Source organism: Somniosus microcephalus, chromosome 5, assembly GCF_052327205.1.
Source record: "Somniosus microcephalus isolate GS21.2 chromosome 5, FLI_Smic_1.0, whole genome shotgun sequence".
In the NCBI taxonomy this organism is placed as follows: domain Eukaryota; kingdom Metazoa; phylum Chordata; class Chondrichthyes; order Squaliformes; family Somniosidae; genus Somniosus; species Somniosus microcephalus.
The window spans coordinates 201569227-201590466 of NC_140991.1; the positions used below are offsets into that span (position 1 = coordinate 201569227).

Consider the following 21240-nt stretch of genomic DNA (forward strand, 5'->3'; position numbering starts at 1 on the left):
CAACACAGCTGTATTTGGCAACTGCAAGGGCTTCCACTCCCTTAACGCCCAGCTGTTGTGTAACCACTGGAACATCATCATGCATGTTTGCGCCAACAACCCTGGCAGTTGCCATAACTCCTTCATCCTGCGGCAGTCTACTGTGCCTCAGCTCTTCAATCCGCCAACAGAACTTTCCAGATGGCTACTTGGCAACAAGGGCCATCCCCTGAAAAAGTGGCTCATGACACCGATGAGGCCATCAAACAAGGCTGAGGAGCGCTACAGTGTGAGCCACATTTCCACCAGAAGCATCACAGAGCAAACCATCGGCTTTCTCAAAATGCGATTCCGATGCCTCGACAGATGTGGTAGAGCCCTGCAATATGCACCAGCCATGGTGTCCAGAATCAATGTCGTCTGCTATGCCCTGCACAACATTGCACAGCAGCGTGGCTTAGCGCTCTGAAGAACAAGTGGCTCAGTGCAGAGCATCCTCAGAAGAAGAGGGGGAGGATGAGGAGAAGGAGGAGGATGAGGAGGAGGTACGCCTTGTGGGGTCGGATGTGGCCAATGCAGTAGCACTCGAGCTAGCCGTCATGCAAGGGATGCACTCATCCATGCCAGATTCGCGTAAGCTTACGTTTCAACCACAGGTGGCTAGCATATGGCTATGAATGTGTGGACGACCTTCTTAAACACCATACATCATCTCTCCAATAAACGGTGCTTTCCTATCACTCTCAGCATCATCGTTACAAATGCAAGTTGCCCTGCGCCCTTAAAGTGCAACTTGCATTTCCCGGAATACATAGGCCAGAACTTCAACTGTTTGCCATCACTTTTGTTTAATAAAATCACAAAAGGATGACAATGGCAAATATACAGCAGAACAAAACACCCAAGTGACTACCCTTGTGACTATTTGTGTGTTAGCTTCCTCTTACGTGCGCTTCCCCTGTGGCTTCTGCAGATGTAGAGGCATCTTGCTCACTTTGATGCTGCGCCTGCTTAGACACTTTTGGCGGGCGTCCTCTGGGTTTGGGAGCCTGGGAGGGCTCTGCAACAGTCTGCTCTTCCTGCGGCGGTGCAGGGGCTGCGATGGCCATCTCAGTTGGGTGAGGACTCTGGGGCTCTGACCGAGGGCTCCGCAGTGGCATGGATTTGGAGGTAGCAGACACATCCTATTGTGCAGATGATCCAAAGTCAATCTCTATGAACATCATTTGCCATTGCAGTCAATCATGAAATCTAAATGCGAGGGTTGAAAATCTATTCTGTCACCAGCTTCGTCTACTGCACCCGTCTCTCTGTCTCCCACTTCCAGCTCCTCGCCACCTTCCACGATCTCGTGCGCAGCCTCCTCGGCACTTGTCAATGTCGCCAAGGATGGAGGCCCTCCTCCTGTCTTCGCTCTCTCCCTCTTATTGTGGGCTATCTTTTCCTGCAAGGAGGGACACAAGTGGAGTTTCAGCGAGAGTGATGGAGTGACTGTGAAGAATCCATAATATAGAAGCTTAGAGGGAGACCAAGATAAAGTGAGGTGCCAAGAGGAAGCTGCCTCCCTGTGCGTTGTTAGTTGTTGTCATTGCATAACAGTGAGAGCGAGTATGAGTGGTGCATAGTAGGATGGTGAAGTGATTCAGTACAGAGAAAGGTGGATGGGTAAGGGTGCAAGGGAAGTAAGGGTAAGGTGGGATATGGAGGAGTAGGCTTACAGAGCAGAGTGCTGGTGATGAAAAGAGAAGGGAAGCAGATTGAAGGTAAGTGTGATGTGATACTCACTTTTGCTAATCGCAGAAGATCATTAAACCGTTTCCGGCACTGGATCCAGATGCGTGAACAAATGGACCTTGCGCTGACCTCTTCAGCAATGTGCAGCCAGGCTGCCTTTGTTTGCTGAGGAGGCTTCCTCCGGCCATCCTGAGGGAACAGGATGTTCCTACGCCCTCTTACTCCCTCCACAAGAGCTTGGAGGGAGACATCATTAAAATGTGGAGCAGCCTTCGGTTTTGGACTACTCATTGTTGCCTTGGCACATTCAAACACAAGCAGAAACGATAAATGAAAGGCTGAGGCTGCATGGGCCCCTTAAAAACAACAGCAGCAATGACGTCATCAGAGGCAACTAACAGACCAGATCCCAGCCATTGGACCAGCCAGCGTGTACGACGGCACTTAATAGTCCAATTAAATTAAAATTTCAAATCCGGAGCGGCTGACACCAGCAGCGGGACCGGACCCCGCCCACCACACAACCCGACTCCAACCCACCACCTCCATTAAATTCGCGGCCTATGAATGGGTTTGATGGAGTGACTATGAAAAGACTATTTCCTCTGCTTGTAGAGTCAGTGATGGGTCATCAAATTAAAATTAAGAGTGAGGACAGATGTTAGGTGAAACTCTCTTTACAGAGCGTGTTGTTTGAGAATGGTGTGCTTTGCCACAGAGAGTGGTTGAGACAGAGACCATTCCATCTTTTGAAGGAAAATTAGATAAATATTTGAAGCACAGGAAGATAACCGCAATTATCTGGACAGAGTAGATAGAGAGAAACTGTTCCCATTGGCAGAAGGGTCGAGAACTAGAGGACACAGATTTAAGGTGATTGGCAAAAGAACCAAAGGCGACATAAGGTAAAACTTTTTTACGCAACGAGTGGTTAGGATCTGGAATGCACTGCCTGAAAGGGTGGTGGAGGCGGACTCAATCACAGCTTTCAAAAGGGAGTTGGATAAGTACCTGAAAGAAAAACATTTGCAGGGCTACAGGGAAAGGGCGGGGGAGTGGGGCTAGCTGAGGTGCTCTTGCAGAGAGCCGGCATGGGCTCGACAGACCGAATGGCCTTCTTCCGTGCTGTAACCATTCTATGATACAGGGCTACGGGGAGAGAGTAGGTCAGTAAGTAGGATTAGTTTTGGATTGCTGTAGCAAAGAGCCAGCACAGACACGATGGTTTGAATGGCTTCCTTCTGTGCTGTACGGTTCCATGGAAGGGTACTTCACAGTCTAAGTACTTCCCTCTACAGCAATGTTCCCCATTAGGATTTTTTCTACATTACCCAATAATTTTTTATATATTTTTCCATGTTTAATTTCTGCTGACCAGATTACACATTTAATTAATGTATAACCTGCTACAGGAAACTTTGTTATATCCGGCACCGACGGGACTGAGTTGTTGCCGATCTATCAAAACTGCCGGACATACCAGTGTTAATGTTGAAGCATACGGAGGTTTTCATCTCCGTATCTGACAACAAACACTGTTGCTTAGCAACAGCTTCTAAACAGTCGGCCCGTACCTTGGAAGCATCTCTGTAGCTTAGCAACAGCTTCAGAGAGACTTTCCAGAGCCTGATTGTTGGAAAAAAAAGCCACGAGAAGAAAAAAAACCTAACAAAACGGCTCCTGATTTCTGCCGGTAGATCGAGGTTTCCGGACATACAACCTCCGGATAAACCAAAGTTTCCTGTAAATATATATTTCTGTGTGTTCAATTCAGCAGGCTAAAGGTTAAAAATATTGAACTTGCAAATCCTGGGTAGTTCAGAAATTTTATGTGACGATTTAAAAAAAAACAATGTGGGAAATGTAACCACTTATAATTACATGAACAGTAAAGGCTGGTAAAAGGGTTAACCAGGTGTGAGACACTAAATAGAAAATGTATGAAATTTCTATTGTCTGTAAATGATCAGAAAGGACTAACTCTCACTTTGCATACAGAGCCTAGCAAAGGAGCATTGCTAGTGTCAAAAAAGCCGTAGTGTGTGATGCAACTTTGATATGGTGTGAAACCAGACGTATGTGTTTTCTCTTATTCTGCTCAAATCTTTGATTCTATTGAAATCACATTTTCCCATCTAGAACCAACCTTTTTGTTTTGAGAAATAGTTTTTTTAATTAGGTTTTTTTCTTGTGTGTATGTGTGGCCGAATATACACCCCACAATAATCTCTTGCTGGATTTCCATACAACCCTTTTGAAGGGTGGCTTTGCTCGCTCCCAGCCTCAAGCCCTGAATGAATTTTTGAAATTGAGAGACATCAATATTGCGATTTAAACACTTTTGCACTTTAATTACCTCAAAGAATCCTAGAATAGTACAGCACAGAAGGAGCCCATTTTGGCCCATCGAGTCTGCACCGCCTCTTTCCAAGAGCAATCCAGTTAGATCCGCTCATTTACCCATGTCCCTGCAATTTTTTCTCCTTCAAGTATTTATCGAATTCCCTTTTGAAGGCTACTATTGAATCTGTATTCACCACCCTATCAGGCAGTGCATTTCAAATTCTAGCCACTCGTTGCATAAAAATGTTTTTCCTCATGTCGCCTCTGGTTCTTTTGCCAATCACCTTAAATCTGTGCCCTGTCGTTATTGACCATTCTGCCATTGGAAACAGTTTCTCTTTATTTACTCTATCTAAACCCTTTATGATTTTAAACACCTCTATCAAATCTCCTCTTAGCCTTCTCTGTCCAAGGAGAACAACACCAGCTTCTCTAGTCTCAGCAGAAGAGGGGAGAAAGAGCAAAAAATTAATAAAGCAGAAAAATGTTGCGACTTTGTAGTCTTGTGAGGGATTGTTTTCCTTTATTTAGTCAGGGGTCTTCGCTTCAATTCAAAAAGTAAAAAAAAATCAGGAAAAACACCCCATACTCACATTTCATTTTTTAAATTAAGCCGTCATATTACGTAGGATCACATAGGATATACGGCACAGAAACAGGCTATTCGGCCCAACCAGTCCATGCCGGCGTTTTTGCTTCACTCGAGCCTCCTCCCGTCTTTCCTCATCTAACTATTCCCTTCTCCCTCACATGCTTATCTAATCGCACCTTAAATGCATCTATACTATTCGCTTCAACTACTCCCTGTGGTAGCGAGTTCCACATTCTCACCACTCTCTGGGTAAAGAAGTTTCTTCTGAATTCCCTATTTGATTTCTTGGTGACTATCTTACATTGATGACCTCTAGTTTTGCTCTTCCCCACAAGTGGAAACACTCTCTCTGTATCCACTCTATCAAAACCTCTCATGATTTTAAAGACCTCTATTAGGTCACCCCTCAGCCTTCTCATTTCAAGAGAAAAGAGACCCAGCCTGTTCATCCTTTCCTGATAGGTATACCCTCGCATTTCTGGTATCATTCTTGTAAATCTTCTCTGCACCCTCTCCAGTGCCTCTATATCTTTTTTATAATATGGCGACCAGAATTGTACGCAGTACTCCAAGTGTGGTCTAACCAAGGTTCGATACAAGTTTGCCATAACTTCACTATTTTTCAATTCTATCCCTCTCATAAATAAACCCTAGTGTTTGGTTTGCTTTTTTAATGGCTTTGTTAACCTGTGTCGATACTATTAGTGATTTGTGTATTTGTACTCCGAGATCCCTTTGCTCCTCTACCCCATTTAGATTCTTATTTTCCAAGTAATATGTGACCTCCCTATTTTTCTTATCAAAATGTAATACCTCACATTTATCTGTGTTGAATTTCATTTGCCAATTATATGCCCATTCTGAAAGTTTATTGATGTCTTCTTGTAATTTGTTGCAGTCCTCCTCAGTATTGACTATCCCCCTTAATTTGGTGTCGTCCGCAAATTTAGAAATTATGTTTTTGATTCCAAAGGCTAAAGCGTTTATATAAATTGTGAACAACAGTGGTCCCAGCACTGATCCTTGTGGGACCCCACTTCCCAACTTCTGCCACTCTGAATAGCTACTCTTTACCCCTACTCTCTGCTTTCTGTCTTGAAACCAGCTAGCTATTCATTCTGCTACTTGTCCCCTGACTCCGCATTCCCTGACCTTATTCATTAGTCTATTATGTGGTACCTTATTGAAGGCCTTTTGAAAATCTAGATAAATTACATCTACTGCATTACCCTTGTCTACTCTCTCTGTTACGTCTTTGCTAATCCATTACTTGTGCTATACTATTTTGAATATGGCTCAAACTATGGCCCTGCAACGATTAAACTGCTCAGTTTTCCCAAGTCTCCTATTTCCGTGAAAATACCAATTTAATCAGTCTGTAAATAAAGGTTAAAGTTGGTTTCCATGCAACAGCTGTCACCTTGTTTGATCAAATTTTCTTAATATCAATATCTTCTATATTAGGAGAATGTTGAGTTGGGTGTTAAAAAGTGGCAAGTAATTTTAACACTTTACATGGGGATAGTTTCTTTAACCAGTTTAATCTAGTGGTTAAAGATGAGTTCCTTTTCAAACACAGTACAGTAAACTCTCATTTAAACGGCACCTAATTATCCAGAATTCTCTAATAACCGGCAAAATTCAGGAGTTGGTTCAAAAACCCAAAGGTAAGTTTTACTATATATTTGTGGCTGTGTAACCGGGGTTTTCGTACCTTTTACCGTGTAACCATGGCTCCTGCACCTCTGGTTGTGTAACTGGGTCCCCTGTACCTGTGGCCGTGTAACTGGGGCTCCAGCACTTGTGGCCGTATAACCGGGATTCCTGCACCTGTGGCCGTGTAACCACGGCTCCTGTACCTGTGGCCGTGTAACAGGGACTCCTGGATCTGTGGCTGTGTAACCGAGGCTCCAGCACTTGTAGCCGTGTAACCGGGGTTCCTGCACCTGTGGCCGTGTAACCGGGGTTCCTGCACCTGTGGTCATGTAACTGAGGTTCCTGCACCTGTGGCCATGTAACCGGGGTTCCTGCACCTGTGGCCGTGTAACCGGGGCTCTTGCACCTGTGGCCGTGTAACCGGGGTTCCTGCACCTGTAGCCGTGTAACCGGGGCTGTTGCACCTGTGGCCATGTAACCGAGGTTCCTGCACCTGTGGCCGTGTAACCGGGGTTCCTGCACCTGTGGCCGTGTAACCGGGGCTCTTGTACCTGTGGCCGTGTAACCGGGGTTCCTGCACCTGTGGCCGTGTAACCGGGGCTCTTGCACCTGTGGCCGTGTAACCGGGGTTCCTGCACCTGTGGCCGTGTAACCGGGGTTCCTGTACCTGTGGCCGTGTAACCGGGGTTCCTGTACCTGTGGCCGTGTAACCGGGGTTCCTGTACCTGTGGCCGTGTAACCGGGGCTCCTGTACCTGTGGCCGTGTAACCGGGGCTCCAGCACTTGTGGCCGTGTTACCGGGGCTCCAGCACTTGTGGCCGTGTTACTGGGGCTCCAGTACCTGTGGCCGTGTAACCAGGGCTCCTGCACCTGTGGCCGTGTATCCGGGGCTCCAGTACCTGTGGCCGTGTTACCGGGGCTCCAGCACTTGTGGCCGTGTTACCGGGGCTCCAGCACTTGTGGCCGTGTAACCGGGGTTCCTGCACCTGTGGCCGTGTAACCGGGGTTCCTGTACCTGTGGCCATGTAACCGGGGTTCCTGTACCTGTGGCCGTGTAACCGGGGTTCCTGCACCTGTGGCCGTGTAACCGGGGCTCTTGCACCTGTGGCCGTGTAACCGGGGTTCCTGTACCTGTGGCCGTGTAACCAGGGTTCCTGCACCTGTGGCCGTGTAACCGGGGTTCCTGCACCTGTGGCCGTGTAACCGGGGCTCTTGCACCTGTGGCCGTGTAACCGGGGTTCCTGCACCTGTGGCCGTGTAACTGGGGCTCCTGTACCTGTGACCGTTTAACCGGGGTTCCTGCACCTGTGGCCGTGTAACCGGGGCGGCTGTACCTGTGGCCGTGTAACCGGGGCTCCTGCACCTGTGGCCGTGTATCCGGGGCTCCAGTACCTGTGGCCGTGTTACCGGGGCTCCAGCACTTGTGGCCGTGTTACCGGGGCTCCAGCACTTGTGGCCGTGTAACCGGGGTTCCTGCACCTGTGGCCGTGTAACCGGGGTTCCTGCACCTGTGGCCGTGTAACCGGGGCTCTTGCACCTGTGGCCGTGTAACCGGGGTTCCTGCACCTGTGGCCATGTAACCGGGGCTCTTGCACCTGTGGCCATGTAACCGGGGTTCCTGCACCTGTGGCCGTGTAACCGGGGTTCCTGTGGCCGTGTAACCGGGGTTCCTGTACCTGTGGCCGTGTAACCGGGGTTCCTGCACCTGTGGCCGTGTAACCGGGGCTCTTGCACCTGTGGCCGTGTAACCGGGGTTCCTGTAACTGTGGCCGTGTAACCGGGGTTCCTGCACCTGTGGCCGTGTAACCGGGGTTCCTGCACCTGTGGCCGTGTAACCGGGGCTCTTGCACCTGTGGCCGTGTAACCGGGGTTCCTGCACCTGTGGCCGTGTAACCGGGGCTCCAGCACTTGTAGCCGTGTAACCGGGGCTCCTGTACCTGTGACCGTGTAACCGGGGTTCCTGCACCTGTGGCCGTGTAACCAAGCCTCCAGCACTTGTGGCCGTGTTACCGGGGCTCCAGCACTTGTGGCCGTGTTACTGGGGCTCTTGCACCTGTGGCCGTGTAACCGGGGTTCCTGCACCTGTGGCCGTGTAACCGGGGTTCCTGTACCTGTGGCCGTGTAACCGGGGCTCCTGTACCTGTGGCCGTGTAACCGGGGCTCCAGCACTTGTGGCCGTGTTACCGGGGCTCCAGCACTTGTGGCCGTGTTACTGGGGCTCCAGTACCTGTGGCCGTGTAACCGGGGCTCCTGCACCTGTGGCCGTGTATCCGGGGCTCCAGTACCTGTGGCCGTGTTACCGGGGCTCCAGCACTTGTGGCCGTGTTACCGGGGCTCCAGCACTTGTGGCCGTGTAACCGGGGTTCCTGCACCTGTGGCCATGTATCCGGGGCTCCAGTACCTGTGGCTGTATAGGGGGTCTCGTACCTTGGTAGGTATACCTCTCCATTATCCGGAATTTTTAATCAACCGGCACCATCCCAGTCCTGTAGGTGCTGGATACGAAAGAGTTTACTGTATGTGGAAACTGTAATGCATACAAAAATGATTCAGTTATTGACTCATTCATTTTATGCAAATAGTAAACACTATGGCCTAGAAATTGGGTTGGGGCGCCAAAGTGGCGCAAAAGTTGCCTGAGCGCAGGATTTAGCGCAGCGATTGGAGTGATACCGATCGCCAGAAATTCAGTTTCAGTGCCGCTCGAGGGACACGGGGCGAGGCTCGAGGCGCTCCGCGTCCCTCTTAGGGCGCTGAAACTGACTCGCAGCGCAACGTGCCGCAGCGCCACCTGCTGCGGCACGGCACGCTGCGGTACTGCAGGCCTTCCTCCCACTGTTAAGGGGGAGGTGCCTGCAACAGCGTGATCCCTGCTCGCGAGTGCCGGCAAATGAGCTCAGCACCAAGGAGAAGTGCCGGGCTCTCGGGAAACAGCCGGCAATGCCGCGGGGGCGGGGGGGGTACGGTTAGGAGGCCGGGGACGGAGGTGCTGGCAGGCGGCCGCTGAAAAAGCGGCCGCCCTGCACCTCCACCTTAACTTGCGCTGCTGCCGGCACAGTAAGGCCCTGTGAACCGAGCGCGGGTAGCGAGCGGCTCAAATGCGGCGTTCGCTACCAAATATCGCGAACAGGGCACGAATGGGGCGCTGCGCACACCGATGACGTCATCGGTGGCGGCGCAGCGCAAATGCCTAACGCCACCATTAGCGCCCCTACTGAATATCGCCGGAGACGCAGCCAGTGGCGCTACAGCCACTGACTGCCTCTTTAGGCGCTAACGGGTGGCGCTACTCACCCAATTTCTCCCCCTATAATTTTAAAAAATTAATATTTGTCTTTATTAATTTCTTCTCCACCAAGAGAAAAGGCTGTTACATTATTAAACTCAAGATCTAATTTGCATTTCCTTCTTGGCCCTTGTGCTGTTTATTTCTCAATCCTTCAATCTGATTGGGTAAGGAGATACACAGTTGTGATCCCTGCTCAAGTATATTTTGAATTATAATAATGGCATGATGATTGCTTAATAAGACAGAAATTTTAGAAAATTAATCTTTGTTTAATTTGACTCTGTTTCCAATACAACGCGAACTCTCATATGTTATGGTCCACTGTGTAAATCCCATGCGACTCATTAGTAAAGTGTACACACTTTCTGTGTGGTGAAGTATTTATCCATCTTGGCATATATTAATATGTGGTACATTGTAAATTACAAATATGGGTAGGTGAATAAAGAGGTGTACTATAATGGGCCAAATTTTCTGTAGCAGGGCATCTAACGGTGTCTGCCTTTAGTTAGGCTTGCCCACGCACATTTAGGTTTGAAAAAATTGCATGACGAGTTGCTGATAGTGTGAGCTGTTATCAGCTCACAAGGAAAATGGCATCTGGGACCTGAGTGAACAGGGATTGTAACTGTGTATCTCCTTAACCAATCAGATTAAAGGATTGAGAAGTAAACAGCACAAAGACCAAGAAGGAAATGCAAATTAGAGTGGGTGAATTCAATATCAAATCAAGTACAGAAAGAGAAATAAAGACCGCAAATTTAATCGCACTCAGGGAGCGGGCTTGGAGGCGGGTCCACTGTCAAAATAGTAAAGATTGACAGCGGGTAGGAAACCCGCTGTCAACCTGCCTCCACGCGAGTCTCCCAGGTGTCAGGTCTGTCAGCGGAGAACTGACCCGACACCAAGCAGCGGGGGATACATTTCAGCTTGTTAAATGGCTTGTTAAAAGCCAATTTAGGACTATTTTGAGGCTTACTTCTAATTTTACGTTCTCCCCCACGGGTTACCCACTGTCCGGGGAACATGCCAACTCAACCTGGTGTGTTGTGAGTCTGCTCTGATGTTTCTGAAAAGCTGACAGCTCAGAAGTGGTGTCAGGGATGCCATGTTGCAGATGGTGAGTTTCAGAGCACAGAAAATGTTGGTTACTGCATTTTTAATACATATACAGATTTCTTTAGCTTACAAGTTTTTAGATCCAACTGTATGCCCAGTGCCGCCTCATTGGGAGAACCTCTCTCACCATTGACAGATCGCTTCTGTCATCTCACCTGCAGCTGCCATCTATTGCAGCAACATCAGAGCCATTGAAACAATCAGACATTGGTCCACCGAATCCTTCCACGATCAGCCCCAACATCAACATCACCAACCTTCTCCGCTATCACCTGATGCTGCACTGGACACAGGGCATCAGCCCCTGACAACATTGCTGCCCGGGAGGCCAGCGATGGTATCACCATGGCCAGATTTTCTTCACTTGATGCTGTAAACCCTGGCTGCCACATGATGTGCCAAGTTGACACCATTCCACACCAGCACCATGAAGCATCCCTTTAATGTCCAAGCCATTCCATGCACACTCATCACTATGGCGGGGGGCGCGCAGGGGGGAGAGTTATGTCTGAACAATCACTGTAACTCAGTAAGACACTTAAGGTGCGCTCAGATCTGTCCAATAAGGGGCACTTTTGGAAAATATAGATTTCACTATATGACAACACATTACCAGAAACTTCACATGGGCATTGGCTAATCCTCTCAAGTGCCTACCCTTGTGCGTTGTTAGTTGGTATGTTTGCAGTAGGATGAGGGTGAGTGTGAGGGGTGGCTAGTGAGATGGGGAAGTGATAAAGTAGATAGGGTTGGGTGGAGGTGCAAGGTAAGTTGGTGTGAATAAGGATGTGCAGGAGAAGGGTAGGGAAGGCAGAGTGATGGGGATGTGTTGAGTGGCACAGCAGGGTGAGTTTGAGTGTGGCTTTGCAGTAACACTTCGTGATCCACTGAGATCATTGAAGGGTTGGGGCCACTGCAGCCAGGGACCCCTGACGACATCCTGCTTGTGCCCTCCTGTGCAATGTGCAACCAGGCTGCGTTGGTGTCCTGGAGAGGTCTCTTCCGCCCTTGGAAGGGAAGAGAACCTCCCTGCATGCTGTGACTCCCTCCATTAACATATGGAGGGAGTCATTGTAGAGCCTGAGTACAAGCGTCCACCTTTGTGCAGTGCTTGTCAGTGTTTGTAGCACCTCAATGCTGTCAAACTCCATGTGGACATGGTCCCGTTAAGGAAACCGGCTGATGATGCGGCATCAAATGATGTCATCAGACCCGCTTCCTGTTAATTGGCTGGGAAGCCCGCAGGGCGGGCTTAATAAGGCCAATCAAGGGAAAATCATGTCTACAGAGCGGCTGCAGCTGGGAGCGGGACCGGAACCCGGAAACCATCTCTCCCGTCACCATTCCACCTCATCCATTAAATTCATGGCCAAAGAGAGGGAAAGAAAGATTGGATTAAGAAAGAGAGAGAAAAGAAGACAGAAAGGAAAAGTTTTATAGTTTTTAAATCTCTAACAATTAAAACCTGAAGGAATGAGACTCCACACTTGTAATAATTAATTTTCAGTGCCAGAAAGGCTGATTGGCAGTAATTAACACTTATCATGTCATTAAAAGGGTACTTACATTTGAAATGGCAAGACTTAACTTTCTGTGGCGAGTTTAGTTCGTACCTACTGCGCAAATACAGCAACTTCACACCATTCAATGCATTCAGTGCTTGTCAATGTTGAGGCAGACAGTGAGATGCCGTTTTTGCAAAGCTAACAGTGGAGCAGCGCAACTTGAACAACAACTTTTGGATATCCCCATTTAACTGCACATCTGCCCCGCGCCTGAAGTAGCTGTGCCATTTGCTCATAAACAATGGCGAGCACCATTAGGCTCACCGTTATTTTAACATTAAAATCTGTCCCATTATTTGTGTATATAACCCACAACATTGGGCCCAAATACAGGTGCACATGATGAGTGCACGCTATTAATTTGCAGGTACTCGTATATAACAGGCCCTAACATTTAAACACCCACTCATTCCCATAGTATCTACTGCAGCCATTCGGGGTATAACATGTTACTGTGCAGTGTCATATGAAAGCATGTACCCCTGACTGCGTCATAACTGTGATATTTTTCATATTAGCATACACAACATGTAAACTGTTAAAAGGAAAAAAAGTAATTTACTAAGATATTGACCTCTGGATTGTGATAAATATGTTCGGATTTACAGCAGAGTCTTGCGATCCTCTTTTCCGCAGTCAGATTACTGGTGTTCTTTTTTAATTGTGTGTGTGAACTTCCAAAACACCTGGCAAGTGTTAATTTTGATATAATATAGAAAACTTTTTCAGTGCTGCATGGAGAATATAGAGTGCTTTTAAAAAAAGATAATTCTTGTAAACAATAGTATATTCCAAATGTTTATTTGTTTTTCCTATGACACTTTACAAAAATTAATCTTGCACTAAAGTAATGTTGTTTGTCTTGTTCTTTTAATCTTAAGTTATAAAGATTCAGCATTATATGAAGAATGTAAACAAGAATATCTGAAGGAAAGGAAAGAATTCCAACAAACTGGCATTCCTTCTAAGAAAAGACAGCAGAAAGTGCCTATTAGCATGTAGCTGAAGGCTGCAAATTCTTCAATAAAAAGCTGGTGCCACTTCAAGAACCGAGAACCAACAGAGGGAACAATTACATGAAACCTGCCAATCGTGAGGTGAAGAGTGATTCATCATGTTTGAAATACACATCTTTGTAAATTGTGGAATTGAACTGATTACTGTTTACTGTACAGTAATCAGTGTTTTTTTTCAGATTTTATAGAGTGCAGTATGAAAATCTCTTACATTTACTTTGTTTTTTTGCATTCATGAACCCCTGGTTATAGACTTAGGCGTGTGATTCTGCCAGTTGGATGTCTGAACATGTTAATCAGCAGATGACCCAAATATTTTGCAGAATAAAGCATATCTCTATTAATCCAATCAGGTACATTGTAGCTATAAATGAAAAACTATAAATTCTGGATTTGTGTGTATTTAGTTACTCTGAGATACATTGTGTTACCTTGAATTAAATTGTAAATTGATACTATGACAACATTGTGAACAGAAGGTAGATTTTGAGAATTGTCTGATTACAGCTACCAAATTGGCTGCTTCTTTTGTGTTTTTGCAGAACAGTTTTGACTTCAGAGTTCTGGGCAGCTTTCAATTTTGTCCACGGAATGTAAGTTTTAAGCAATTGGTTGCCAAATCCCCTGACTTAGTCAAACATTGATCACCACCCACAGGAGAGGCAGCTTGTCAATGTATTTGCACTGCACCATGTCAAAGTCCATCTCGATGTACTGTTGAACACACAGTTCTTGCTATGGCTATAATTTGTTTCCTTGTCCATAATGGGAGCAGCCGCAAACTATTACCAAGGCCCCTTCTGATGTACGTACAATCCTAAACAGATGACCGAGTATAATGTTGAAATGTATTCTTATTCCAACCCTAATGAGGTTTGGGTGAGAAGAAAAAGTTACTGCTGTGCATGGCAATTGGGTTAAAGGCAGATCGATTACGGTCGTAGGTCTCAAACTGCCATATAAAAATAATAGACTCGAGCAATGCAGTCAAAGGTTCTAACACCATAAGTCCCAAGAGCAAAGTTTAGGTTGTTTGTGTAGTTGTCTGACTACACTTGCAATCATCTTAAATTTTTAAAACTTTGATCCTCTATTTTTAACAATTATATAAGCAAACATACAGCCAGCTATTGCGATAGCAAAATACTGCAGATGTTGGAAATCCGAAATAACAACAGAAAATGCTGGAAAAACTCAGCAGGTCAGGCAACATCCGTGGAGAGAAAGCAGCTATTGCCTGCTTTGCTGTACCAAATCTTTGTCAATACTGCCATGTTACTACTGCTCACAGACGCATGAGCGACTCATTCACTTTCCTCATGAATTTTCCCTCCTGTGGGAAAGCAACCCACTCTCCTCCAGTGGTTTCTCCGAGATTGAGAAATTGCCCCATTGAGAACGACTGGCACAAATTGACCTGTCACTCAATGGTGCATCATGTGAGTACACCATACGCTGAGCCAGCTGAACTTTAAACAAAAAGTCCATGAATGCTGTAAACATAGCATCTGCGAGGAAGAGAAGTAAACCATTGGATAGGATATAAAGCAGCCCATTCCTATTCTGATGAAGGTTCACACCTTGCATACCTTTTTATTTTTGATGCTGGTCGGCCTGTTGTGCCTTTGCAGGATTTTCTGTTCTCCTAGTTTGCATTAGGGTTTAACCTTATTTTGGGAGGGAGGAGCAGCATACTATTTGGTACTGAATTTCTTTGATGTCAGTTACGGTGTTGCCACACCATAATTGAGCCAGAAAGTTACACCATACACCAGCAGAGGGGATTACACATAAGTTTCCCGGGTAAGTTAATTTAAATATTTTTGGTGCAGCTCTGGTGAAACTTGAGTGTAGATACTTTGTAAGTTGCCGACATTCCCCTCCAGGAAACTTCCATGCAACAATGGTGTAAATCTTAAAAACACTCTACAGTCACCCGACAGCAAGGTAAGCAGCTGACAAGTGGTTTTGCAGGCAATTTCCACCAAATCATTTGATGGCATCTCTCACCCACAGCATCAGTCCTGACTGGCACCATCAGGGCCTGGTTAGATGCCAGCTGTGCCCACTGGGAACAATGCCAAATAGCAGGCAGATGAAGTACAAGACAGGAGCCTTGCACTCCTGGGTTTTCCTTTCACCAAACTGGACCCCAACATCAATTGTGCTGCCTGTAGAGGGGCTGGCACTGACTCCCAACTCCCTCACAGCCAACACTGATCAACACTGCAGAAAGAACTGAAAACAATTCATGAAAGCAGGCAATGATACGGTGTCGCCATACTCTCCCTTTCCTCCCTGCCCACCCTAGGCACCAGCAAACTTTTCACCCTCTTAAAACAACACTCACACTACTAACCCATCACACTACACTCTGAGTAATGCCACCTGCAACTCCCCTACCACACACCAACTACCCTGCATAAACCACTTTAGAATCTCACACGCCTCACTTCACCTCTCCCATCACAGTTGCCACACACTTCTTAACTGACAGCCTTATTCTCACAAGCACACCTAGCTTCACTCTTTCCTACCTTCTGCCATCCTTTCCTGCAGATCCACTACATAGGATCCTTCAATGGGGCAATACCATACTGAGGAAGAAAAGGAGGACCTGGGGGCATACTGCTGCCAGAGGACAAAAGGAAGAAGGGGTTGAGAAAGAACAACCCAGGCCATAAAGTCAACAGTTAGTAGCCACCCTGTCTACCCATGCCCCCTAAACCAACCCCCCCCCCAAGTTTGCCACCTGTGTTACTCACTCCCTCCAGCAGTGCAAGGGAGGAAATTATTGAGGGATAGTGGCGCTGCACATCAAGGACCCAGCAGAATGGCAGCAGCTGAAGTCCATCAACCTCATACTGCTGTGTCTCCTGACAACGGCACATTCCAGGACTCCAGCTGTTCCCCTCCAAGTGCCATGACGGCATGTGGTGGCGGACGAGACCAGGCTGCCCAGGACACCCTCCAGAGATACAACCAGTAGCGGCTCCCTCTCAGGAGTTAGCTGCCATGAGCCGAGTGCCACCTCAGTCTCATGATCCTTTTGTACAACCTGAGCATCCACCACCTCTTCTGTTACTAGCACTTGGAAAACTTAGACACGGCCTAGGATAGGAGTTAGGCATGAGGGGGAAATCAGTTTTAAGAGTAGGAAGTTGCAACATTTGGACACAAATAATTGATTTTCTGTAAATAAAAGAAATGTTTTGTTTGAAATGCACTATGCAGTTTTGTGCTTTGTTACTTATGATCATGATAGTCTTTCAGGAAAGGGAGCATTCATTTGGTATGGAATTCTTTAACTCAGGTGATGGATGTTGGGCAAAAGAGGTCTGCTGTGATGTCATCCAGATGAGTGGATAGAAGAAGGTACGGGTAAGGTGCCGCTGCTGCAGTTGATCAGTCAATGAAGACATCCTGCAGAATCTGCCCTCTGATGTCCCTTTCAATGGCGTGTGAGGATATGGCCTGGTTTATTCACAGACAAGCTGGACACTCAGAGAATGGAACCCCTTCCAATTCACATACGCCAGCGGCTGCTCAATTGGTGTCTTCAGTGCCATGTGCATGCCATCGCGGCACCCTGGGGGAATCCAGCTATCCTGTAGCAGTCCCTGGCCCTGTGCCTCTGCTGCCTGGAGGAAATGCCCACATAGAGGAATTTGGCTGCTCTATGGAAGAGGGCGTCCATCACCTGCATGATGTCCATTCCTGACAGCTCCCTGGATAATGTTACACGGATGCCCTGTGGCAGCCTAGAAGAATGCGGTGCAGTAAAAGTTGAGGGCTGCTGTCATTTTAACTGGCACAGGCAGAGCAGTTGTGGCAGTGGAGCAAGTCTACAAATCTTTGTAATGAAATTGGCAAAGGTGCCCAATGGCATCGTTGGAGTGTCGGACAGAGAAGTCCTCGTAGGACTGGTGTGCCCTGTACACAAGCTGGAGAGGCTCGTACCTGATGGGCTCTTGTTCTCCGCTATACAGCCTGATTCTCCTGGACGCAACACACTGCTGCTGTAGCTCCTCCTCTGTTATGATAGCATAGAGTGGTGTGTCCGTGGGGAAAGTCATCTCTCATCTGAAGTTGATCTAAGTGGGTTTAGGGATGGGGAAAGTTGCAGGTCCCCAAAAAGATAATTAGTTTTTGTTGCCAAAATCACAGTAATTCAAAAGGAGGGTTTTACAATCAAGTGAAAATGCATCAATTTTAAAGTTGACATGTCCAGTATGTGCAAAAGTTACAAATCTGCATTTGTCTACTTGTCTGGAAGTGCTGGGGGCGACTTAAAAGCCCAACAGTAATTCTGCAATCTATGGCAGATGCATGGAGTGTTCAGTCTGTTCTGAGTGATAAATTTACACTTAAATAACACCTCCATGTGAAGTCTAAGCTTTCACACTAACACCCGTGATAACATTTCCAAAAGTATTCACAGGTGAAATTTGATGTTTTTTTTAAATGCAAATTTTATTTTAATAAATCTAGCTCTAGGTTGAATCAGTGGCACAAATATACTAAAAATAGTGAATTATTTTGAAGTATTTGCATTTGTCCTGGTCATTAATGCTGACAATTTGATGATTAATTGACTTGCAAGCTGCTTAATTTTCCTTTCTCAAGTTATGCTTCTAACTTTAATATGTACAGCTATGCCGCTGCATACTAAGTGTGAGAAAGCAACAGTATGGCTTGCGCTGGCCCAGGCAGATTGCACATTAAAACTGTAAAAAGTCAGATCTGCAAAACAACCTTTTAACATTCAGCAGCTTTCTGCAAAATATACTAGAGGTAAGCAATGACATGATAAACGCTTCAGAATTTGCCCACAAATTTTACTTACAGCTTATAAACATGCAGAATTCTATATTTTTTAATTAGATCTTGGCAGAAAATGTTTCAATTCAGTCTGTGTACATTTGCTTACATGAGTCACTGCACCTCAGTAATTCATTGTATGTGAATCACTGAGGCATTTCTGAAAGATGTGTTGAGGTGTGTTATAAATAGAAGTCTGTTTTATGTAGAATTTTGAAAGATGAGGTAGATTTTCCTCATCGGTATTTGTGTGGTAATCTGGTGGAGTGCATCACCTGTCTTTTATAGAACTGCCCCATTTTCATCCTATTTCAATGGGATGAAAACCAGGTGAGCAATCTGCTCTGCCAGATTACCACCGTGAAGACATAAATCTACCCCAATACCTCTTTATGTCATCTGCTTTAAGGGATATGCCATTGGCAGTCTTGACTGAGAACAAATATGCCTGGCCACATTTGGTTTCTTGTCTTCATCAGTGACCTGTTGCATTTCATCGAAAGTAATGTTATTCACTTTGCTGTTATCAGCAGAGTGGTTAACTCCCCTTTGAATGATGAGCATTGATGACATACTGCAGACAGAATTAGACAGTGTGTGGGCAAACAGTGCATTATTTTCAGCACACGGAAAACAAAGTCACCAATTCTGTTAAAGATTGGCCATACTCACACCCCTCTACTCCATAAAGCAACTCTTACAAACATGGAACTCGTTGGTTTGTGAATCACATGTGAGCTATGATGAGGCAAACAGACTGGTGAAGATGGCTGGAAAAATAGGTAGTCAAGTAGCAATCATCAAGCAAGTACAGCTCTACTTGTTAATATTGGCAGTTACACAAAATCTGTATCTCCAGTGATGGAATCTTGTAGCCTATATTGGTAGTTCACAGAGAAAATAGCTTCTTTCTGGACTTGGTATACTCCTATGCCATGTAGAGAAGTGGAGGACAGCTACAACTTACAAGGTTAAGACAGCAACACAACTAAAAGTTGCTAGTTCTTAAGCCAGACTTCCATGTTTATACCAGGAGCACAAGAGCTATACCAGCAGCAATCCAAAAAGTCTTCACAAAATACTAATGGCAAAGCTACAAACTGCATCCGCCTGTGGGCTCCCCAGACACTTGTCAGGTGGAACTTTCTCCTTTGTAGGCAGAAGATACACACAGAGTTAGCCATCACATGCTGGCACATTCAGTAATCTGTAAGAAATCAGTTGCCCAGTAACCACCGGAGTTACTTTCATGAGACATCGGCTCATAATTCAAAAACTCTGTATCCACATGCATGTGGACCTACCCAAAACCAGTCTCAAGGAGGAGTGGTATTTCTCCTTCTGTGAAAAATCAAAAATATTATAAATTGGATTCCTACACAGCAGCCCTGTGTAGTCAGCAGAGGATTCACTTTGTGAGTAAACTATTGACACTGGTCGCTCTTTATCCAAAGTAGAGAAACCCCCTTTAAAATGGAAACATTTATGATTTGTGCAGCATGTTTGCCATTACTATTTGTGTGGAAAATATTCTTAGTCATTCTTTTAATATTTATGAAGAACCTTAAATTAACACTTTGTATTAGTGATAAAAGCCCATGCATTGACTAATTTGGTCAACCTTATTGGTGAATAATACGTATCTGAAGTAGTTTCAAAATGAGAGATAAATTGAGTCAGATTACGAGTTTTTCAGCTGTGTGGGAGGGTGATTTTCACACTGGGTATATCCTTCAATTGAAATAATCGGTTGAAATAGAAAAAGCAAAAGTTCTTGGATAAAAGACTAGATTTCAGTCAAGTCCCCAATTTTTCCCCTACTTCCTCTTTGGTTCCCCTGTAAAGCACCTTGAGGCATTTCATTACATGAAAGATGCTGTATAAATGTAGGATGTTGATTTACAGAGTTGAATGACAAATGCAGTGATTATCATTCATTGTATGGAAGCCATTAACTACCTAAACTCTGATTACTAACTGTATAATTTGAGTGCATGGATACAATACAGTACATAACCCAATATATCATATAATAAAACAGCTTTACAATATATTTTTATTTAATCGCATGATCATTCTGATACCATAACATTCTGCTATCATAACATTCTGATATCAAAGCATGCCACGTATCTGATGAGAAAGAGAACAGATAAATGACTGTGGTTATGAGGCTTCAAGCTCATCCAGAAGTTGAGAGGGCACAATCTGCAATCAAAAATCAAATGGTTTACAAGCATCAACTGAGACTAGCAATTTGCTCTGTCTTGTAGTTACTAAGGAAAAGCTGTGATACTATGAAGTTTGTGAGGACTCTTATTCCATTTCCTGTTTGGCCTATTTTGCTGCTAACAAGTATCGTGGCAGCCAGCAGCAATCATGGCTGATACATGATGACATCTACAATGGAGGATTAATGATTGTGATGTAATCACTGGCGGCTGGACGAGTGTTAAGTAACAGGCAATAACAGTCTATATATTGCAAAATCATGAAAGCTAAAAATATCTAAAGTAAACATTATGACAAGTGGTGTAACCACCATCAAACATTAACCTTTTCTTGTCCTTCCCCCCCACCCAAAAGGATTCCTTGAGTCTTATACATTATTGAGTGCCGGCCCACATCAGTATCAATTAAAACATCAGTAACTGGATGCTGATCTATAGTTGTGGTAAACCACTGTTTGTATTCCTGTTTGTCCTGTTTGTATTCCACTGTGTACATGCCTGGACATGCCTCGGCTGACTCCTCCCACAGGTCCTAGTATAAAGGTGACTGCTCCCCAGCCCTTGGTATCCTGGACCAGTTGACCACTCGAGGCAGACCTCCATTCTGTTGTTAATAAAAGCCTTTAGTTACTCTTCTAACTCTCAGTCTTTTATGAGTAATTGATAGCGCATCAATAGTTCACATCACTATCTAATTAATCATAAAATTTAAGGCAAATGCAAGAGAACACACAAGGGTATTGCAATCCATCTCAATTTTACAAATGAAAAGAGCATGCACATTGTTCAACTATTGCAGCCTTCAATGCATTGTTCAGGAAATCTAATGTAAAAAATCCACTTCCAACCATTTATGTCATGTACTTGTCATGTGTAAATAGGTATTTTTGAAGAA

At 45.5% G+C, this 21240-nt stretch overlaps 1 protein-coding gene across 3 annotated transcripts in view; it reads left to right on the forward strand.

Moving 5' to 3' along the window:
* cmc1 (C-x(9)-C motif containing 1) overlaps positions 1-16519 on the forward strand; it is a 135726-nt gene extending 119207 nt beyond the window's left edge. For all 3 annotated transcript variants that reach the window (XM_085988568.1, XM_085988569.1, XM_085988570.1), the window contains one exon: positions 13159-16519. In XM_085988568.1, the coding sequence (XP_085844694.1) occupies positions 13159-13279 (121 nt within the window). In that variant the 3' untranslated portion in view covers positions 13280-16519. The remainder of the gene's footprint in view (positions 1-13158) is intronic.
* The last annotated feature ends 4721 nt before the right edge of the window (positions 16520-21240 follow it).